This window comes from Silene latifolia, chromosome X (genome assembly GCF_048544455.1).
Source record: "Silene latifolia isolate original U9 population chromosome X, ASM4854445v1, whole genome shotgun sequence".
NCBI lineage: Eukaryota > Viridiplantae > Streptophyta > Magnoliopsida > Caryophyllales > Caryophyllaceae > Silene > Silene latifolia.
In genome coordinates, this window is record NC_133537.1 from 313326088 (window position 1) to 313349907 (window position 23820).

General features: G+C 42.8%; 1 protein-coding gene and 1 non-coding gene across 2 annotated transcripts; one reads left to right on the plus strand and one right to left on the minus strand.

Annotated features, from left to right (window-relative positions):
* The first annotated feature begins 8838 nt into the window (after window positions 1–8838).
* Window positions 8839–14073, plus strand: LOC141620550 (uncharacterized). The gene is made up of 3 exons (XM_074437391.1): window positions 8839–9486; window positions 10178–11150; window positions 12290–14073. The coding sequence occupies exons 1-3, from the start codon at window positions 8839–8841 to the stop codon at window positions 14071–14073; spliced, it is 3405 nt and encodes a 1134-aa protein (XP_074293492.1).
* LOC141625273 (small nucleolar RNA R71) lies at window positions 9013–9120 on the minus strand. Its single transcript, XR_012535063.1, has one exon. It is a non-coding gene; the product is annotated as a small nucleolar RNA R71 (small nucleolar RNA).
* Window positions 14074–23820: the final 9747 nt, after the last annotated feature.

Consider the following 23820-nt stretch of genomic DNA (forward strand, 5'->3'; position numbering starts at 1 on the left):
CTTTCCGTGCCTGTGAATGATCAAGGCAACGTAGGATTACACCAAGAGGCGTTCTTTTGTATAATTATCCTTGCATGAGGACGTATTGGGAAGCAAGTAAGCGTATAGCACGTTGTCCTCTCTTGTCCATATCTGGTGGATAGGTGCCATTGAGTTTGAAGTTCAGGATTGCTTAGAACCAAGGTTCCTCTGTAATTTCTTCTTCCTCTGTAATTTAGTGCACATAAGCAAGTTCTGACCGTCGTTTGATGCATAAAGGCATTTCTACCATATTATCCGGCATGTTAATCAAAGATGCAAGTTTTGCAAGAGCATCTGCAAATTGATTCTCTTCTCGAGGTAGATGTAGGTATGTTACTTGATCGAAGAATTGGGCGACTTGGTCTATTCTGGCTTGATAAGGTGCTAGGCTTTCACTTCGAATTTTCCAAGATCCCGTAATTTGGTTGATGATCAAAGATGAATCTCCATGTACGCGAAGATTCTTGATGCCTAAACCTACCGCTGCTTGTAATCCGATGAGACAAGCTTCATATTCTGCCGCGTGATTTGTCACCTCGAAGTCGCGTTTGACAGATATTGGTGTATGCTCGCCTACAGGAGAAATGAGCAACACCCCTATTCCAAATCCTCTCAAGTTCGATGCCCCATCAAAATAAAGGTCCCAGGAGTCTACATCGGTTTGGAGTATATCTTCATCCGGAAATGACCAGGTGTCTATTGTTTGTGCATCATTGATGGGATTTTCTGCGAAGAACTCGGCAACGGCGCGTCCTTTTATAACTTTCAGGGGTACATACTTGAGATCGAATTCTGAGAGCATCAAGGTCCATCTTGCTAAGCGTCCATTGAGAACAGGTTTCTCGAAGAGGTATTTGACAGGATCCATTTTGGAGTATACTTTGACGGAGTAGCTAAGCATGTAATGGCGTAGCTTCTTCGTTTCCCGCACAAGAGCGTGGCGTGTCTTCTCGAGTGATGTGTATTTGCACTCGTACTCCAAGAACTTCTTACTAAGGTAGTAGATAGCTCTTTCTTTTTTTCCTATGGTTTGGGCTAGCATGGCGCCCATGGCTGTTTCAGTTACCGTGAGATATAAACCAAGAGGTTGATCTCGTTGAGGTGGCATTAGCACTGGTGGCTTGGCTAGTATATCCTTGATTCGATCGAATGCCTTCTGACCGTCATCATCCCACATGGTCTGATCTGTTTTCTTTAGCTTTTTGAAGATAGGTTCACAAATCATGGTGAGTTTCGATATGAATCGACTTATGTATTGCACCTTACCTAATAATCCTCTAACTTCTTTCTCTGTTTGAGGTTGTGGCATTTCGATTAGAGCTTTGATCTTGGAAGGGTGTATTTCTATTCCTCGTTGGCTAACAACGTATCCCAGGAGTTTACCAGATGTTACCCCGAATGCACATTTCTGCGGGTTGAGTCTCATGTTGTACTTTCGTAGGCTTGAGAAGAACTTGCAAAGGTTCGCAATGTGCCCCTCTCTATCCTTGGACTTGACAATCAGATCATCTACGTATACCTCAACTTCTTTATGCATCATGTCATGTAAGAGCGTAGTTGCGGTGCGTTGATATGTAGCTCCGGCATTGATTAACCCAAATGGCATAACTGTGTAGCAATAGGTGCCCCATTGAGTGACGAAGGCGGTCTTATGCATATCTTCTATGGCCATCTTGATCTGTTTATATCCTGCGTATCCATCCATGAAGGACAATAGCGCGTGATTTACTGTGTTATCCACCAATATGTCGATATGTGGTAGAGGAAAGTCATCCTTGGGACTTGCTTTGTTTAGGTCTCTAAAATCCACACAAACCCGGATTCTCCCATCCTTTTTGGGTACGGGTACTATGTTAGCTACCCAGTCTGAGTACTCGGAAAATTTGATGAACCCGGCTTTGAATTGTTTGTCGACTTCTTCTTTGATCTTAAGAGCCCATTCTGTCCTCATTCGTCGAAGCTTCTGTTTTACGGGTTTGAAACCTGGTTTAATCAGGATTCTATGTTCTGCAATGTCCCTGTCGATCTCTGGCATGTCTTTGTAGGACCAAGCAAAAACGTCTTTGAACTCGTGTAGGAGGTCTATGAAACTGGCCCTCTCGGCGGGGCTCAAGGTCGTCCCTATCCTAAGTTCTTGGGGTTCTAGTTCGAATCCTACGTTGATGGGTTTAGTATCTTCTATTACTGGTCCCCCTTCCCCCTCTTGTAGTATTTCTTTGGCTATGTAGGGAGGTATTTCGATTGAGTCTGGGTCTGGGTCATCCTCATTATCATCGTAAATAGAATTGCATTCAGAATAACACAAAGAGTAAGCAGAACCTGATTTATTCATATTAAAATTTGAGAAAAGCTGAAACAAAGAAGCCATCTGTTCTGTAGTCAGTGGCGGTAAAGGGACACCTGTTTGGACATTTCCCGAACTACTGTTACTATTTGATGCTAAGCTAGGAGAAACAAGGGGAGTGGGAGTGATGACAAGAGGAGACTCTCTAGGGACTTCTCTAGACTCCGACTCTGACTCCGACTCTGACTCGAACTCATCGTCTTCTGGTTCTCCTTTGAACATCTCTCCTTCTCCAGTGGTGAGCTTGAAGAGTCTTCCTTGATTGTTCGTCCACTTGATCGACTTTCTCAATCCTTTCTGCTGATTTGAGTTGGTTTCTGTGATCAATGCGGTAGGGTTGAAATGATCGTCTTGAAGTATCATGGTAATGATCTCATCCTGCGTGGCTCTAATAAATCGATCTTCCTCAAATAGTAGGCTAACAGCTTGTTCGTCTAAGCAAGGTGCTTGACGAGTTTTGACGGTAGGAACCGTTTCTGGAGGAATGAAGTAGCAATCGTGAAAGATCTCGATTACGGATAACTTCCTTCCGAGCTAGTGCCAAGGTTCGGGAAATCCATGAAAGAGTTCTTGACTTCCCTCCCTAACGAAGTATCCATTTAGGGTAGGGAGATAGGGTTGCATTTGGATTCCCACGTTCTTACGGTTTTGAACTTGGGCGAGCATCTCGAGAGCTTCCTCTTTAGTGGGGTTGTACCCTAATCCAAGTGGTATCTTTTGTGAGTTGCCTTCTTTGTAGGGTGCAAAGATGTTCCTTCGGGTAGGATTCAAAGGCATTCCTGGGAAGTATCCCTTGGATTTGAGTATGTGGTTGACCACCAAATTGGAGTAGGGATTAAAGTATAAAAGTGCCAACTCGCTTTCTATGACGTATATGCTATGGAAGCCCCCAAGTTCATGTACTGGATCCGCGAGTACTTGATTACTTGATCTCTTTTCTATTACTGCTTTGATGGGTGATGAAGTGATTGTCACCACTTTACCATCTAGTGGGATCTTGATCTTCTGGTGGAGGGTGGATGTCACCGCTTTGGAAGCGTAAATTCAAGGTCTTCCCAGAAGTATGTTGAAGGATGCTTCAATGTCGACTATTTGGAAGTTGACTTTTCGTTCGATCGGCCCTGTGGCTATGGTCAGGTTAATAAGTCCTACCACTTTTCGTCGTGTACCTTCGTATGCACGAACACCTTGGTTGGTAGGGGTCCAATCCGACTCTTTCATGCCCAGTTTGTATGCCATTTTCAAAGGTATAACATTGACTGCCGAGCCATCATCTATCAAAGTCATTGGTACATTCTTCTTCAAGCAAATGACAGTGATGTAAAGTGTCAAGTTGTGATTAGCGCCAAAGGGTGGTAAGTCTTCATCCGAGAAAGTAACAGGGTTACTTAGCTTAGGTGATTCTTGGAAGACCAAGTTGACCATGTTATCGGGTGTGGAATTATGTGCCACATTTAGTTTGGCCAAGGCTTGCAGTAAAGCTTGGTGATGTGGGAATGAGCTTGCAACTAGTTGCTAGACTGAAAGATCAGCCTTTGTCTTCTATAGTTGTTTTAGCAAATGGTCAGTAGAGGTATCTTCGTTATCATTTGGTGTGACAACATTGGTTGGACCATTCGCTATGGGACCATTTTGAGAAGTGTTTTGGTATGGACGCCCTGAGCGAGTAAGGTGGTCTACATCTTGATCCTCACTATTTTGGACTATTTCCTCACTGACTTTGACTAGGTAGTGTTCAGTGAGATACTCATCTTCATCATCGTCGGCCCACACTCCATTGATAGTAGCAAGTTCTCTCATCCTCATGATCTCGGCCTCCAATTGGATAATTTGGTCGACTAGTTCATCAACCATGGCTACTACTTCTTTCATTGTAGAATTTTGAGAGAAACTTAGTGGTGCACGTTCTCTAGGTGTTGCACGTGGATCGCGTAGGCTTGCCACTACACTTTCTAGTTCTGAGACTTGCCTATTCACGCTCTTTTCCCATGCTATAAAGTCGGTGATGGTAGGGGAAATGGTAGAGTAGTTCCCTTCTTCTTCTATTGCATAGATCTCATCTTCGACTGGAGAAATGAGGTGTGAACAATCTAAGGTAGATTCTTCACTTGTAATCATCAGAACTCCAAGAGGATTCTGAGTATTGTTAGGCTTGCCTCCAGGCGGTATTGGTAGGCGACCGTCTTCAATCATGTCTTGAAGCACATTCATTAGCTTGTAGCATTTTTCTGTATCATGTCCCTTGCCTCTATGATATTCGCAATACGAATTCTCGTCCCAGAACTTGGATTTCTTTTCTGGTTCGGGCGTAGGGCCTATGGGTTGAAACTTACCCTGTTTCATCAGTCTCTTTAGAGCATTAGAGTATGTGTCCCCGATATTAGTGAATTTTCTTGGTGGGGTACTATTCTTAGATGGCTTGAGAAGGTTAACTTCACCAGTCTTGCTAGTAGACCCGTAAAAACGACTTGTTGAGCCTTGATATCCACGACCTACCGTTTTGGACAAGAACCCTTTACGGATGTCATCCCCGATCCTTGTTCCTAGTATAGTTAAGTCTTTGAAGGTCTTAATGTTTTGGTACCTCAAATGACTTGCATAGATGGGCTTTAAATTGTCCACGAATTTCTCCACGAGGGTAGCTTCATTTGGACGTTCAACAAGTTGGGTACTAGTCTTCCTCCACCTACTTAGGAAGTCGGTGAAACCTTCTTTGTCATTTTGGGTAAGAACCTCTAAAGTGCGCATGTTGACTTAGATTTCGGGATTATCCACATATTGCTTAGCGAACTCAATTGCGGCGTCGTCCCAGGTAGCAATATTCTTGTGCTCTAGATAATAGAACCACTGTCTCGGGATAGTGTCAAGAGATGAAGGAAAGATCCTTAAGAACATCTCGGGTTTAATGCCTTTGATAGACATGTAATCCTTGAAAGCACGGATATGGTTCAAAGGGTTTTCATGCCCCTTGAATTTAGGGATATCCGTCATGCTGAAGTTGGTTGGCAATTTGGAGCTCATGGCCTCGTATTTGTGATTATTTTCCCTATAGATATCATCCCCTTTGAGATACATCAATTGTTCCTCCAAGTATTGGAGTCGTTTCTCAACTGCAGTTATACCTACGGGAGGGTTAACCTCATGTGCTCCCATAGGAGGATATTCATTCCCGAAGTCATTCACAAATTCATCAGACACTTCACTTTCTCGAGGAGGCAACCTTGTTTCCATAGTATATATTCGGCCTTCGATTGTGTCGAGGCGATCATACACTTGGTCTTGAGTGACTTGGAGACGAGTTAGCGCGGCTAGGATTTGATCATTACCATTCAGGGGTTGATTGTTGTTCACATCGCTTGTGTCAGGCATCTTGGAAACTGAACAATAGATCGACGACGAATCAAAACATGATCGACCATTCTAGCACACTTACTTGGAAAAAATGTTTTAACTTGTAGAGTGGGAGTGTGCCACTCGTGTCAAGTGAGTTTTTGAAGAAATGACAAAGTTTGAAAATGTTGGTCCTAGTCAACTGTAGTGTAGTTGTAGGAGTGGACTCGAAGTGAGGCTTTGAAATGGGCTTTGAGGCCCGAATTTTGACTCGACAATTGGACAGAGTTTTGACTGGTTTTGCGCTAATATTGGGCTTATGTTCAAAAATTTTACATTTTGAAAGAAATTTTTGTTTAGAAAATTGTGATCACATACAAGCATTTATACAGGCATTATAACGGGATGCTGAGTGCATTTAAAAGGGTTTTGGCTTAAAGGGAGGGTTGCCATACCGAATGATATGTGATTTGTTTACGCCTTTTTACTTCCCGTTTCCCATGCGTTTCGGCCTCTTTAGCACGGTTTTAGCTCACTCACGCTCACGTTTTGCCCTTCTATTCCATGTACCTCGATATTACGACTCCCCGTGATCTTTTGCAGGGAATTAGCCTTGAAAAAGGGAAGACGGAATGAAACCCGAGTGAAGGAGCTAACCCATGTTAGCTTGAGAAGAAAAAGAAGTGAAATATGCTGAGAAGAGTGTTCTACCGGCAGACCGGCAGCCGGTCTGGACACCGACAGCACACACACACACACACACACACACACACAGACACACACACACACACACACACACACACACACACACAATGCCAAGAAAAAGGAAGAAGGATGCTGAAGGCTGAAGGTTGTGTTCTGCCGGCAGCCGGTCCACCGGCAGAGCACAGCAGGAGAAGTAAAATTGAAGATTAGAAGAGAATTTCCATTTGGCCTCGCTGCCGGTAGACACACCGGCAGCCGGCCAACCGGCAGAGCACATCACAAGGAAGAATTTGAAGACCTGAAGGTTGTGTTCTGCCGGCAGGCCGACAGCCGGTCCATCGGCAGCACACACTTGCCAGCTATTTCCAAAATTTCGAACTTCGAATTTATTTGACCTCGCTGCCGGTAGGCGAACCGGCAGCCGGTCCACCGGCAGGACGCAACAGCTGACGGATTTTGGGCTTTTCTCCTCTTTTCTCCTCTTTTCTTCATAATCTTATGAAAGACTATAAATACCCCCTCCCTTAACCATTTGTACACACAACCCTAGATCTAAATTAATTTCCTTTTCCAATTTTGAATCTTGTTAATTACATTGCTAATCTTTCCCTAATTAGAACAAGTTCTTCAATTATTACATCATACTTAGTAGTAGAAATTGGGTTGTAAGAAGATTGAAGGTTCCTCCTTCCTTATTGTTCAATCCAAATTCCTTTGTTGTTATTGAGTTGGTATTATTTCTTTTCCTAATTTCATTAGTTTACATTTGCTTTTCTTTTGAGTTTTGTTTAATTGTTTATGTTAAAATTTCATTCTTGTTGTTTGATTGTTGCTATTTTCTCTCTTGTTCATCTTTCCTTTGTTCATCTTTGTTATTTATACCAAAGATTGAGTCTTTGATTTCCTTGTGTTGAAGATTGAATCCTTGAGTTACTTGTGTTAAAGGTTGTGTCTTTTAGTTCATCATTAGATTAAATTGTCTCTCTTCATAATTTGTGTGGGATTATTGCATGATTAGTAGTATAATTTATTCACCCATCATGTTTATGCCTAAAGAGTTCATCTTTGTTGTTTCTCTTGCTTTTAGAAACATGATTAGTGAGTAGTCTTCCACTAGGACTCGGTTTGACCCGACATGAGTGACTTCACTAATTGAATCTCATAAAGGCTAATTATTTGGGGAAATTGGTGAGGGTAGTTTAGAGGAATGATACGGTTTATGGGTTGATTTTGGGCAGTGTCGATTTGTGACCCTTGTCCACCAATGAGAGTTGGTTAGGTTGTAAGTTGGATACCCGGGATTTGACCCTATTGCTAACCTAGGTTGAGACCGAAAGGGAGAACCAAGGGAGAGTACCTCTAAGCTAGCGTTTGAAATCGACCTCGGAGAGGAGGAGTGGGATGACCCGGATTACGATGAGTACTTAATGACCTTGACCAATTTCTTGACCTCCTTGAGAAAGTGCATGTTTTTGGGGTTGTTGAGTGTTGAGTTAGGGATTCCGACCTTCGAACCCGAGAGGGGGGTTGGTGGGTAGTGCTAGTGTCCTATTTCGAACCCGAGAGGGGGGTCTTAGGCAAATTAGAGCCATCTCCTCTTCACCTTGCTACCCTTATGATTAACCTAGGGAATTAATCGTGTGAAGTTATGAATTATTGAGGGAGAACCGAGTCTTAGGCCTTTAAATTATTTGATTTACAACTTATCATTTCTTCTCGCTCATTTATCTATTTCTTGTTTAGTTTGAATTTCATTTTGTCTTAGGTAGTCTTAGTATAACGAATTCATCCTTTATTGCCGACTTAGCTAAATGATAGGATTAGAACAATTAGTAATCTTCTTAACTCCTTGTGGGATCGACCCTCTATTTTGCACAACGATAGATCGTGCACTTGCGAGGTACTATTTGATAACCATCAAGTTTTTGGCGCCGTTGCCGGGGAGTTCGCCTAGATATTAATTGTTTTCGTTCTAGTTTAGACTAAGTCTTTTGTGTTACGAATCCTTCTCTTGAGTGTGTAGGACTTTTTGCATGAGTAGAAGAAATCGAAGAGGCCAACCAACTTATCCGATTGACCACGAGATTGAAGCTACCGCAAGAAGACTAAATTCACTCTGTAGAAGAGGGCTTATAGAAACACCAACTTCCCAAGAAAATTTAGTAGTGGAAGACTTTCGAGAAGAACCAAGTACCTTTGAGACTTTTGAGAACCCCTTTGCAATTCCGGAAGGAGAAGTGACAATGGCCGCGGTGCCTATGCGAGATAACTTGGCTCCGAAAAAGGTGGTGAATCCGAGTATCGTCAAGCCACCTATTCAAGCCAACAACTTTGATGTGAAAGCCACCTTTCTACAACTTGTCCAAGGGAATCAATTCGGTGGGGGAGCCACCGAAAACCCCAACGAACATCTCAACGAGTTCTTGGATAGTTGTGACATGTTCAAAGCTAAAGGAGTGTCGGAGGATGCCCTCCGCCTTAGGCTCTTTCCTTACTCTTTGAGGGGGAGTGCTAAGGAGTGGCTAAAGAGTTGTGAACCCGATTCCCTTCGGACTTGGGATGATGTCTCCAAGGCTTTCCTAAACAAATACTTCCCACCACAAAGAACCGCAAGAATCAAAAGTGAGCTTCAAGGCTTCACTCAACAAGATGACGAGACCCTTTACGAGGCATGGGAAAGGTATAAGGGACTCCAAAGGTTGTGTCCTCATCACGGGAATGGAGATGATGAGTTGATAAACAACTTTTATGAGGGGTTGAGCAATGAAATGAAGATGAACCTTGATTCCGGCTCGGGAAAGGGAGCATTAGACAAAATTGACCACAAAACGGCCAAAGAGCTTATTGAGGAAATGGCTTCTTGTACCTTTCATTGGAACAATGATAGGCACAAGAGGAAGGGAAAGTCAACAGTTGAATCGGCCAACAATGTTGAGGTTAAAGGGTTAATTGAAGAGCTCAAGCAACAAGTTGCCTTGATGAGTTCAAGCAACACATCTAGCAACTCTTCTTCTATGAGGAACCAAGTTTATAGTTGTGAGATTTTTGGAGACCAAGGACATCCACCAAATGAGTGTCCTTTGATGGTAGGAGAGGGCAATTGCATGGAGCAAGTGAACGGAATATGGGAGTCTAGTCCGGCTAAGCAAGCATTTAACAACAACCAATATCATCCCGGAATGAGAGCCCATGCACCCAAACTTCTCCTATGGTTCACAAAATGTGCAAAATCCCACCTTCCAACAAAAACCACAATTCACACAAAACTTTCAAGCTCAAAAACCAAACACAACATTCAACCAAGGTCCATCGGGCTTCCAAGGAAGAACCTTCCAACCAAGACAACAATTTCAACCACTCAATCCACCAAGCAACCCACCTTTCCAACAAAACTCCCAACCATTTCAACAATCCACCCAACCAAAGTCAAATGTAGAGCTCATGATAGGTCAATTAATGAGTTCTCAAACACAATTCATCAACCATTCCACTCAAAAACAAGAAGAGACAACCTCATCCATTAACCAACTTAGGACCCAAATGCAAGCTTCTCAACGGATGACGGACAATCAAATCTCTCAATTGGCTTCCCAAATGAGCCAACTACAAGCCTCTCATGGAAAATTTCCGGGTAAAACCGACGAGAATCCGAAAACCGTGAATGCTATCCACTTAAGGAGTGGTAGATAGTTGGAATAACGGGCATTTGTCAAGAAGAGGAAGAGTAGTAGACCGGGTGATGTGGTTGAACCTCAAATTGTGGTTGAACCTCCTAAGGTAGTTGAAGAAAAAGGGGTTGAAGATGAACTTGTGGAAATTGTTGTGGAGACTCCAAAGGTGATTGATGAACCAACAAAAATTGTTGAAGAGCCAAAACAACAAGTTGTGAGGACTTATGTGCCACCAATTCCTTTCCCACAAAGGTTGGAAAGAGCAAAACTTGAACAAAAATATGGAAATTTCATGGACATGATGAAGGGAATCAACATCACCATGCCCTTCATTGATGCCGTCAAGGAGATACCAAGCTATGGAAAGTTCTTGAAGGAGCTAATTTCAAACAAAAATTCCTTGAGTCCAACAACAACGGTGAACTTATCCAAGGAATGTAGCGCAATTCTTATGAATGAGGCTCCTCAAAAGCTTGAAGACCCGGGGAGTTTTTCCATACCTTGCAAAATTGGGACCGTGCAAATTGAGAGAGCCTTGTGTGATTTGGGGGCAAGCATTAGTCTTATGCCCCTCAAAATCTTCAAGAAGTTGAAGGGTTATGAGCTTTCACCAACAAGGGTTTCTCTCCAACTTGCGGATAGGTCGGTGAGATACCCGATCGGTCTTGTGGAGGATGTCCCACTCAAAGTGGGTAAACTTGAATTCCCTTGTGACTTCTATGTAATGGACATTCCCGAGGACTCAAATATTCCTATAATATTGGGGCGCCCTTGCCTTGCTACGAGGGGTGCCATGATTGATGTGAAGAATGGAAAGCTTTCTCTACAAGTGGGTGAAGAAAAGGTGGAATTCTCCTTGAACAAGGCCATGAAGGAGCCTTCAGAAGAAAAGTCTTGTTACATGATTGACATGGTAGAGGAATGGGTTGATATGAAGACCTTTGATGAAGACAAGGGTTTGCAAGGATTCCTTGAGGGCAAGGTAAAAGATTGCAAAGAGCACCGGGAGTATGCTTTAGCCATGGAAGCAACAATTGAAGAAGACCCGGATAAAGAATTTGAGAGCTTGAGAGGAGATGGTAAAAAGGAGGAGAGATCCACGCCTCCTCAAGTGGAGTTGAAACCTCTTCCCTCTACTCTTAAACATGCTTTCCTTGTCCCTAATGACACTTACCCTATTATTGTCAATAGTGCACTCAATGACACCGAACTTCAAAAGTTACTTGATGTTGTGAGAAAATATAAGGATGTCATTGGGTACTCAATTGATGATATCAAGGGGATTAGCCCTTTTTTTGCACTCACCGCATTCATTTGGAGGATGAGGGTGCATCTTCCATTGAGCCTCAACGCCGCCTTAACCCCGCAATGAAAGAAGTGGTTAGGAAGGAGGTGTTAAAGCTCTATGATGCAAGTATAATTTACCCTATCTCTGATAGTGCATGGGTGAGCCCGGTGCATGTTATGCTAAAGAAGGGCAGGGTCACGGTAGTCACCAATGACAAGAATGAGCTAATTTCAACAAGAATCACAACCGGGTGGAGAATGTGTATAGACTATAGACGCCTCAACAAGGCGACTAGGAAAGACCATTTCCCCCTCCCTTTCCTTGACCAAATGTTGGAAAGACTTGCCCAACACTCTCACTTTTGCTACCTTGATGGGTTTTCGGGGTTTTTCCAAATCCCGATTCACCCTAATGACCAAGAAAAAACACTTTCACGTGCCCGTTTGGCACCTTTGCTTATAGGCGCATGCCCTTTGGGCTATGCAATGCGCCGGCCACATTTCAAAGATGCATGCTAGCTATATTCTCCGAATATGTTGAGGATATAATGGAGGTTTTTATGGATGATTTTTCCGTCGTAGGCACCGCATTTGATGGATGTCTAGCTAATTTGAGTAAGGTCTTGAAAAGGTGTCAAGAAACCGGTCTAGTCTTAAATTGGGAGAAATGTCACTTCATGGTGACATCCGGGGTTGTTTTGGGTCATGTTGTGTCAAGTAAAGGCTTAGAAGTTGATCAAGCCAAGATTGAAGTGATTAAAACTTTACCCCCTCCCACAAATGTCAAAGAAGTTAGATGTTTTCTTGGGCATGCCGGTTTGTACCGGAGATTTATCAAGGACTTTTCTTTGATTGCCCGACCTTTATCATTGTTACTTGGCAAAGATGTGCCCTTTGAGTTTACTAATGAATGTTTGAATGCTTTTAATAGGTTGGAAGAATCTCTCATCACCGCTCCAACCTCCCACTTGGGGAGAACCTTTTGAGTTGATGTGCGATGCTAGTGATGTAGCGGTGGGAGCGGTGCTTGGACACAGAAAGAATGGCAAACTTCATGCCATATATTATGCAAGCAAAACCTTGGATGAAGCTCAAGCACACTACACCACCACCGAAAATGAGCTTTTGGCAGTCATATATGCTATGAACAAGTTCCATTCCTACTTGGTGGGCTCTAAGGTAATTGTACACACCGATCATACGGCATTGAGGCACTTGCTAATCAAGAAGGAATCGAAACCACGCTTGATCCGGTGGATACTTTTGCTCCAAGAGTTTGATATTGAAATTAGAGACGGGAAAGGTGTGGAGAACGTAGTAGCCGACCATCTCTCTCGGCTATTCCATGAAAATGTTAAGGATGGGTTACCAATTGATGACTCTTTGCCGGATGATCAATTGTTCGCTCTTGTTCTAACGGATGTTCCTTGGTACGCGGATTATGTCAACTACTTGGTATCCGGGGTCATCCCACATGACTATGACTCACATAAGAGGAAGAAATTCTTTCATGATCTAAGGCGATACTTTTGGGATGAACCTTGCCTTTACAAATCTTGTGCGGATGGGATAATTAGAAGGTGCATTCCAAGTGAAGAGGTGAAGCCGATAATCTCTCATTGCCATGATATGCCAAGTGGAGGGCATGGGAGTTCAAGGAAGACCGCCGCAAGGGTGCTCCAATGCGGTTTCTATTGGCCTACCCTATTTCATGATGTGGCAACTTACGTCAAGGGGTGTGATAAGTGCCAAGGAAGAGGCAATATTTCAAGGAGGCATAAGATGCCAATGAACTACATCCTAGAGGTTGAGTTGTTTGATGTATGGGGTATCGATTACCAAGGCTCCTACCCTTCCTCCTATGGATACGAGTACATACTTGTGGCGGTAGACTATGTGAGTAAGTGGGTAGAGGCTATTCCTACCAACACATGTGATGCCAAATCGGTTGGCAAGTTCTTGAAGAATACTATTTTCCCAAGATTTGGAGTACCATGGGTGCTCATAAGTGATAGAGGTTTGCACTTTCATGAAAAGACCTTTGAGGCTTTGCTCAAGAAGCACGGGGTTCAACATAGAAGAAGTCTTTCTTATCACCCCCAAGCAAATGGGCAAGCCGAGGTCTCTAACCGGGAAATCAAGTCTATCCTTGAGAAAACTGTGGCAAAGTCGCGAAAAGATTGGTCAACTAAGCTTGATGATGCTCTATGGGCGTACCGAACCGCCTACAAGACTCTTATTGGTACTTCACCTTTTAGGTTGGTTTACGGTAAGCCTTGTCATCTCCCCGTTGAATTGGAGCACCGTGCCTGTTGGGAGGTAAAATTCTTGAATTTTGACATGAAGAAAGCAGGAGAGAAAAGGCTTCTTGACATGAATGAGTTGGAGGAATTTCGCCTCGATGCATATGAGAGTTCAAGGATTTACAAGGAGAAGACAAAGAAGTTCCATGACAAGGCTATTTTAAAGAGAGAATTCAAGGTGGGAGACTTGGTTCTCCTCTTTAACTCAAGGTTCAAGTTATTTTCGGGGAAGCTAAAGTCAAAATGGTCGGGACCTTTCACCGTGGTCCGAGTTTTTCCCCATGGGTCGATTGAAATATCCGATGGAGACCAAGCTTTCAAGGTAAACGGACAAAGGCTCAAGCATTACATTGCCGGAGCCCCTATCATGAAGAATATAAGCTCCATCGATACCTACCTTCTCCATACTTGATTGTAATTCATGACTTCGTCGAGCCTACGACATAAAACAAGGGCGCTACATGGGAGGCAACCCATGGAATTTGTATATAGCATGCATTTTAGGTAGACAATGAGAGCTTTGGAGCCATATTTTGTCCACTTTGGATTGGTGACGGAGTTCATATTTGAAGAAAACAAGCCTTATTTTCGTTTGACCCGAAAATCCCGACATGATGCGTCGGCGTAATTGTGGAAAACACGAGTCCCAAGGTCGAACGAAAAATCTCGATTTCCGGGTTAATGAAAATTGAACAAGTTGAAAGAAAACTGTTGAAAAAGAGCTGAATGTTGGGTTCTGCCGGTAGGCCGGCAGCCGGTGCCCCTACCGGTACCGAGACCAAATTATTTTGAGGAAAAATTTGAAGAGGGATGTGTTCTACCGGTATGCCGGCAGCCGGCTCACCGGTAGGGAACACATAATATTGCTAAAGTGTGAAGAATGCTGTCAGGAAGTGTGTTCTGCCGGCAGGCCGGCCCACCGGCTGGACACACCTGAAGAAGTTGAGTTAAGTGAGTAGAGGAGTGTTCTGCCGGTAGGCCGGCAGCCGGCTCACCGGCAGGACACACAAGCCAATTGGAAAAATGAGAGTAAGGGAGCGTTCTACCGGTGGACCGGCAGCCGGTTCGTCCACCGGTAGCGAGAACAAAATTTTTGGAGGAAAATTCGAAAAATTAGAAAAAAAAAAGGAGGTGTGCTCAGCCGGCAGACCGGCTGCCGGTCCGCATACCGGCTCAACGCACCCAACAGACCCAATAAACACAAAAAAAAACCAATTTCTTCATTTTTTTTCGACACCTTATTCCTCCATTTTTCCTCCATTTCTCCACCATTTCTCCTCAAAACTCCCTCTAACTTCCTCAAATCTCAACCAATCTTCAATCTACCTTCACTAAACTCCCTCTAATCTTCACAATGGCGGGAAGGAGAACAAGAGCCGGTGTTGCAAGGGACCAAGCGGAGTTAATCGCGCGCGCCGCTAACGACACCAACCTCGACCCAGATTTTCCGACGGTGGAATTTGCCACCCAAACTCAAAAGGGTAAGTTTATTCTCTTTAAAAATCGTCCCCTAACCCCCACTAAGTTTCTACATCATCCGTCGTTATCGGCCCTCGGGTCAGCTAGGGAGACGGAAGCTCTTTTTACCGGGGTAGGAATGAGGGGAATGTACACCATGCATGAATATACTTACCCCCGACTCACATGGGAATTTTTGAGTAGTTTACGGATTATCAAGCACCGACAATCAAATTTGGTGGCTACCCTTAGTTTCCGTCTTATGAACCGGGACCACACAATTTCATTGAGTCGGTTTCCTAATATGTTTGGGTTAGAAAATGCCGCATCACATAACCCACCCGCTACTTTTCATTATTCCCGAGTGTGGAAGGCAATTTCCGGTCTAGAGGATAAGGTTGGGGTAAAAAGGGCCGCTATTAGTTGCCACAACCCCGTCATTTGGGTGTGGCATAGATTTATGGGATGCACTATTCTTGCGGTGGATGAGCCGTGGGTATTTCAGACCAATGAACTTGAAATTTTAGGGTCCTATTTGTTTACAAAACCCATCGCCTTCAAGATTAATGTGGCTCACCACCTTGCAATTCATTTGTCAAAAATTGTCAATTCTCCGGGGCAAAAAGTCCCAATCCATGTGGGTGGCATCATCACCCGTATTGCTCGAAATTTGGACCGTCCGGTAGACCTTTCTACCATGAATTGGATACCCGGGGAGACTTACTTGACCAAACGTTACTTGACCAACAACCTTGAGTGGCTTAAGGTCAACCCCATTGACGATCGTGAGTATTGGCAAATCAACTACAAGAATTCAATCCCGCTTCCCAATGTCACCGCCATTAAAATTGAAAAAGACAAGGAAGAATACTTCCACCTGATTGAAGCGGAGGTATCCACCGACCAACCTCCCCCTAATCCTCCAAGTGTGTATTCATGGGATCGTAGAGTGGACACTCCTCCCTCCCTACAATACACTATGCCACAAACTCACCAACCCCCACCATGGCAATTCCAACTCGGTGAGGGGTCCTCCTCGGGTCAACCTTCCTACCCTCCCTTACCACCTTCACTTACCGAGTGGATGGAGAGGATGGACATTTCTACGGCAAAGGCCGCGAGTGAGAGAGATGTGTTGGGGCGGAAGTTGGATCGCATCTACTACGACCAATCCACCGGCTCCTATCCGATCTACGATGATTTTTGTAGGCGGGATTACGTCCCCTTTGATGCCCCGCACCCTTCCTACTTTACATGGCCCGACGGGAACTATTCTAGTGCGGATGGGAAGATCATTCACGAAGGTCTTAACCTCCAACCGTACTACTTCTCAGCTCCCATTTTCCCGCCTAGGCCCGAGTATCGCCCAGAGGGGCATGACGCCCATTGGGTGGGGCCGTGGGGGGCATTCGCCCTTACTGTGCCAGTGACGTGGGTGCTACGGGATCCGATGGCGCCTTTATGGGAGATGCTTCGACGGGAGGTGATGGTGGTGTGATGATGATGAGTGGAGACTTTACGGGAGGTCTCATGGGTGGCGGTAGTGGAGGTGACCTCACCTTCAACCCCGATGACTTGATTCAAGGCTCTGAGTATTGTACCGGAGAGAATGATGATGATGATGATATGAACTCCTAGTCCTGAGGGCCGAGTTGGTGGCCCAACATCCTCCCTATTCTATCTAAAATGACAAGTATGATCTCTCCCTTAATCCAAATTCTCTCATTCATGTTTAATTTTTTGCATGCATTTAGCTTAGAAATTCACATAGTTGCATTCATCTAGGTTTGCATTAGCTTTCAAATTTGTAATATAATGTCACATTTAGCCATTGCATTCACATAGTATACCTTGCATTGTAATTCAATTATTGCATATAGAATAGAGCATGCATTGCATTCCTTTTTATAAAAAATCACAAAAAAATTGAAAAATGACAAAAAAACCAACAAAAACATGTTCTTTTATTTCTCTACATGCCCTCCCATGTCTATAAATAAGTGTGGGGAGGGCCTAAAAACCAAAAACAACAAAACAAAACAAAATTCCAAAAACATGCATTTTAATTTTCTTATTTCCTCCACACATTTATTTCCATTTGGAACTGTAGATACCCAGTATCTGCTGAGACTCCAACAAACACCGGATGATTATCGGACTACAACATGTTTTGGAATCGCGGCGTTTGATCGACAGTTTGTGTACAACTTTACGTCGGAAAACTTAAAACGATTTCGAAAATAAAACATCTCAAAACATTTCAAAAATACCTAAAGTGTTTAATGCACGTCGACGGGGTCGCAATGACACTAACTAGAGTCAAAACCGACACCGGACCAAAAACCGACTCAAAAATTCAAATCCTGACTCCAACAACGAGTCAAACCGAGTCAACCACCAAAAACAAAACATTTCAAACCTTCTACCTTAAGTTTTCCCGGATTCATGAATAGTCAAGTACCAAACATGTGACTATAAAACCTAGGATAGAACAAATCATGATTGCGTTTGTTGTGAAAGTGACAACACAACTCGAAGACCCGCGACGTGGCTCGCGCCTCTTTGAGCAGCCCAGGTGGCCACGTCGCTCAAAACTCACACAACCACTCATTCTCCTATAAATACCCCTCAAATGCCACCCATTTGAGAGTTACGCGAGTGTCCGCCCCCTCTTTTCTCCCTTAAAATTCTCGACTCGACTTCTTAAGTCATAACCCGACGCGTATTTATGACCTACCGATCGTAAACACGAGCCTTACACATTGTTTGGTACCGTCATCGTGCATTAAATCACCTGATCGACCATTTCGACCACTACACCATCACTAACATTAAAACACTCTTTTTACTTACCAAAACGGTTTTAAACCGAGTTTTTTCCGATCAAACGAGTTGTTACACTTACGTCGGTCACTCGCCATAACCAAACATGTAAGTATGAGGCTGTAGAAATCCTCTTTTAATATGTTTTCATTTGTTTCATGACTATAACATGCTAAAACATGCATAACATGAACCAAAACATGGAATAAACGAGCCAAAACTGATTTTTTGTCTGAGGCAGAAGCCCCTTAGGTCGCCAACTAACCCGCGCCTAAATGAGGTGTTCAGACCAGAGATCAACCGTGTTTGTTCTCATCACTTCCTTTTAATTCACTTTCATATTTGTAATCGGTTTTCACCATTTCAAGTATTTTCGAACCCTTTATTTCACTTGTTTTAACCATAAAACATTTTTCACCCTTGGTTCCTCATAGCATGACGGTTAAATCCGTGTTTCGGTGATATTTGGTTAATGACATTTAAAAGGTATTTTAAAGCCTTTTATTTCATTTCTTTACATTTTCAAACAAACATATTAGTCACCAACACAAAGTCATCCTTAGTTCTACATACCATGCCGGGTTTTAACCCGGGTACGATGATGAGTATCGACTAATTACATTCAAATGGACTTAAGACAATTAGTCCATAATCACTTTCAAAACTATTCATGTCAAGTTTGTCAAATCGAACCCGACACCGAATATTATCAAAATAATGATGATTATTCGAGACTAGTTCTTCAAATCAACAAATGCGGTCTAAACGACCCCTTCAAATCAAACTGGGTTCAAATACCCATTTTCAATACATTTTATAACGTTTTCTAAAAGGTCAGAACACGGCAAATAAACCGTGTCCTAACCCGCGCCTAAACAGGCTCTCCATTTCTCATTTTCAAAACCAGAGGGAGGCCCCTTACACCGCCGGCTGGCTCGCGCCTCATATAGCCGTCTGGTACAGGGCATGTTCCCTTCCAGCATTAGTCTAGGACGATCCCGACTCCGGTCAACCCGGATATAGGACGAATCAGATGACTATTCAAAACCATATTTGCAAAATGTCTTACTAAGACAAATGGATCATGTTATGCACCCTAAACCTAATACGGTAAATGGATGTTTAATTTCCGTCTTGCATGCAAATCAATCATTAATCCAACTCGACATCTTATACTTGATACTTGGATTAAACCAACCGACTTAGAAAGCTCTCACATGTTAGATTTAAATTACTGGATGCGCATTCATGCATTTAAACCGTTTTATCAACTTTTGCATTCAACCAACCAAGATCGATCAGTAGAGGCCGATAACGCGGGCGGGATTGGGTGTCTGATTAAAGGGCTTCCCAATACGTACCTTCACCTCTTACTCAGAAACTTTGGATAGTGAACGACCTTATCCAGGGTGTACGAGAGTCATTCTAGAGATAGGATGCTAAAGAGGGACGATTTCCTTACCTTTAGTACCTATGTCAAACGCTGCTTTGTGCTTCGATTTGACCGAGGTATAAAGTGGATTTCGAACGGGTTCCAGGCATCCCACAAATGCTTGGTGGTGACTCCGAACATCTCTAATCGTTTTGAGACCCTTACCGAGACGAAACCGACCGATCTAAAGTGATCCGGTCGAAAGCATTTTTACGCCGCCGAGCGTGGCTTTTAAAAAAGACCGTTGTATGTCCACAGATCGAAGTGGGCTTGCAGGTGGGCCATGTCCACAGGAACTAATGTAAATAAATAAGTGTAGGGGGGGAAATTCAAATATTGAAAAACACCAAAAATATGTCCTTTTAATTTTCAAAAAAAAACAAAAATACCAAAAATATGTTATTTTTATTTTCAAAAATCAAACATACAAAAACATGTTCCTTTCTTTTCCTTATTCACTCCCTATACTTTTGTCCATTGAGGACAATGTACATCTCAAGTGTGGGGAGGGAAATATCCACTCTTGTGAACATTTGTTTATATTTGTAAATACTTTTAAATTTGATAAAATTTCAAAAAATCCATAAAAATTGAAAATTTTCAAAAATTTAAAAAACATTTGCATTGTATATATATGTCTTATCTAACATTTGGCATAGCGCATTGAACATTTGAGGCAAAAAGGAGCTAGAAGACCGCTTGGTATAATCCTTCCTATCTCTTACTCCTTTTTACTATTCTTTCTTTTTAGTATCTTGGATATTTTGAAGGAGAATGGGAATTTTGTTGTCTTGGGTGTCTCCTTGGGAGACCACGTGGATCGTTGGTTTTTATGCGTGCTGCTAGGATTAGATATTAGTTGCATGTCTATTTTCATGTTCTTTTGATTCCCGCTTGCATTTCGTCACATGTGCATATGTGTTGTGTTTAGGCTTAGTTGCACTTGGTTTGTAAATATTTTGCATAAACATGGTCGAGGAAGGGAATCAAGTACCTCCGTGATGAGTTATGAGTCCAATTGTGCCTCTCCCCACCTCGTGACTCGCACCCGTGACCTCTTAGTTAGCCTAGGGAGGTGGGCTTGGCCAATGAGTTTAGACCGATCTTGTGAGACCTAGGGCCGTAGACTAGACCTTAGGCTCGACTTAGCTACTCAAAGGTAAAGGTAGAGCCTCCTAGGGTGGGTATATTCATACCCCGTCCTCATCTAGGTTTGAGAGAGTAGGCCTCCTCGCGAGGCGTGTCACATCAAGACGCATAAGTGTGTCATTTCGTCCTCAGACCATGAAATTGCATTATATTTCTTTTGTGCACATGATATGAAGCAAGCTCAGTTTGTATGAACCTCACATAGCCAAATAGCCTTGCTTTCTCCCTTCCATTATCTCCCTTTTTTATTCACTCCTCTGAGCTTTAGCCTTTCCATTCGGCAACCCACCAAAATAGCTACATTCCATAACCACCCTTCCTTAATCAAGAATTGGTCGGTTTTGGAGTTGTGTTGTAGGAGGTGATTTGGGTCTTGATGGTGGATAGTATACATGTCCACTCGGGTCAAAAGCTTGGTGTTTTCGGCATTGTATATAAATAAGAGGTTTTGAAAAAGAAATGAAAAACAAAATATAAAAGTGAAAAAGTCATGAAAAATCAAAAAAAAAGTGAGTTACTTGTGTTGTATATATGTTGTCAAGAAAATAAAGAGGCAAGCAACACCCCTCCTCATCATTAAAAGGGATAGAAAAAGCCGTTGCTAAATAAAGGGGCAATTTGATGTTTTTCCAAAATGAGTCGGGTTTACACATTTTTTGCATGACTTGGGAAACCGAGTCTTTGTTAGCGTGTAGACGTTACCATTTGTTGAAATAAGAGGAGTACTTTTGATTTTTTCCAATTTGAGTTGGGTTTATGCAATTTTTACATAGTTTTGGTGATCCATGCTATGTTAGGGCATAGACGTGTCTCATGTGTTGCAATAAGAAATGGGGAACGATGTGTCGACAATTCTTGATTTGAACTCCACATATCCAAACGGTGCTTGCACCAATCCCGTTTCGTCCTACTCCCTAACCCCGTTACAACCCTTGTTTCATATTGTGTGCATTATACCATTATTTGCATTTCATAGGACATAGGACGGTCTTACACATTAGATTGCGGGCACGCTTTCGCTAGTCGAGTTAGGAGAGTGATTTTGGTTAATTTTTGTACACAAAAACACCCGTTCTTAAAATGAGAGACAAGTGAAAACCGTGAGGATGTCGTTGCCTAGGTCCCCTTGGTCATGGGTCTTTTGGTTGAATCTCGTGTCGGTTTTTTAATTCTCGGCGGACGTGCCTACTTACCCTTACCCCGCTCTTGAATGTGTTTCTTGATTATTGGTCACACTAGGGTTGCTTGAGCCATGCTTAGGGGGTTGGCACCTCCGTTGGAACTTCTGAGACGGTACTCCCGACCAAGACCATGTTTTGTTGTTTGAAAAATCCGGCCACTTAGATGAAGAAAGTGGACCATTTTGTTAGATGCATTCTATTGTTTGATTACGTGCTTCCATGATAGATGCATCGCAATTTTGTAGCAATACCCAACTTGCCTTGTAATAGGGCACTCTTCCCTCATGGCTGTCAAATTGTGAGTTGAAGGGACGTTGAGTGCGCTAATACTCATTCGGCTATTATTTTAGAATAATTGAGTGATGCTTATATTGTGCACACACTCTCAATGGTAATTATAGTTGTCTCTTATGCATTGCCTTTGGACTTACTCGAGGACAAGTAAGGCTTTAGTGTGGGGAGGTTTGATATGTGATTTGTTTACGCCTTTTTACTTCCCGTTTCCCATGCGTTTCGACCTCTTTAGCACGGTTTTAGCTCACTCTCGCTCACGTTTTTCCCTTCTATTCCATGTACCTCGATATTACGACTCCCCGTGATCTTTTGCAGGGAATTAGCCTTGAAAAAGGGAAGACGGAATGAAACTCGAGTGAATGAGCTAACCCATGCTAGCTTGAGAAGAAAAAGAAGTGAAGATCTTTGAGAAGAGTGTTCTGCCACGGCGGCGGTCAGCCACCGCATAACACCCCCCCCAACAATGCCAAGAAAAAGGAAGAAGGATGCTGAAGGCTGTGTTCTGCCGGCAGTCGGTCCATCGGCAGAGCACCACAGGAGGAGTTGAATTGAAGATTAGAAGAGAATTTCCATTTGGCCTCGCTGCCGGTAGACACACCGTGACAGCGGCCACCAACCCGTGACACATCACAATAAAGAATTTGAAGACCTGAAGGTTGTGTTCTGCCGGCAGCCGGTCCACCGGCAGAACACACTTGCCAGCTATTTCCAAAATTTCCAACTTCGAATTTATTTGACCTTGCTGCCGGTAGGCGAACCGGCGGCAGGTCCACCGGCAGGACGCAGCAGCTGACGGATTTTGGGCTTTTCTCCTCTTTTCTCCTATTTTCTTCATAATCTTATAAAAGACTATAAATACCCCCTCCCTTAACCATTTGTACACACAACCCTAGATTTAAATTAATTTCCTTTTCCAAGTTTGAATCTTGTTAATTACAATGCTAATCTTTCCCTAATTAGAACAAGTTCTTCAATTATTACATCATACTTAGTAGTAGAAATTGTGTTGTAAGAAGATTGAAGGTTCCTCCTTCCTTGTTGTTCAATCCAAATTCCTTTGTTGCTATTGAGTTGGTATTATTTCTTTTCCTAATTTCATTAGTTTACATTTGCTTTTCTTTTGAGTTTTGTTTAATTGTTTATGTTAAAATTCCATTCTTGTTGTTTGATTGTTGTTATTTTCTCTCTTGTTCATCTTTCCTTTGTTCATCTTTGTCATTTATACCCAAAGATTGAGTCTTTGATTTCCTTGTGTTGAAGATTGAATCCTTGAGTTACTTGTGTTAAACGTTATGTCTTTTAGTTAATCCTCATCATTATTAGATTAAATTGTCTCTCTTCATAATTTGTGTGGGATTATTGCATGATTAGTAGTAGAATTTATTCACCCATCATGTTTATGCCTAAAGATTTCATCTTTGTTGTTTCTCTTGCTTTTAGAAACATGATTAGTGAGTAGTCTTCCACTAGGACTCGGTTTGACCCGACATGAGTGACTTCACTAATTGAATCTCATAAAGGCTAATTATTTGGGGAAATTGGCGAGGGTAGTTTAGAGGAATAATACAGTTTATGGGTTGATTTTGGGTAGTGTCGAATTGTGACCCTTGTCCACCAACGAGAGTTGGTTAGGTTTTAAGTTGGATACCCAGGATTTGACCCTATTGCTAACCTAGGTTGAGACCGAAAGGGAGAACCGAGGGAGAGTACCTCTAAGCTAGCATTTGAAATCGACCTCCGAGAGGAGGAGTGGGATGACCCGGATTACGATGAGTACTTAATGACCTTGACCAATTTTTTGACCTCCTTGAGAAAGTGCACG

Bases quoted from the DNA above. Each gene is read 5' to 3' on its own strand.
- LOC141620550 (XM_074437391.1), top strand. From the start codon at position 8,839: ATGTTCAAAGCTAAAGGAGTGTCGGAGGATGCCCTCCGCCTTAGGCTC. The intron at 9,487-10,177 runs GTAGGAGAGGGC...GAACCTCCTAAG, and splicing joins CAAATGAGTGTCCTTTGATG to GTAGTTGAAGAAAAAGGGGT. The intron at 11,151-12,289 runs GTAAAAAGGAGG...TGCTTTTAATAG, and splicing joins TGAGAGCTTGAGAGGAGATG to GTTGGAAGAATCTCTCATCA.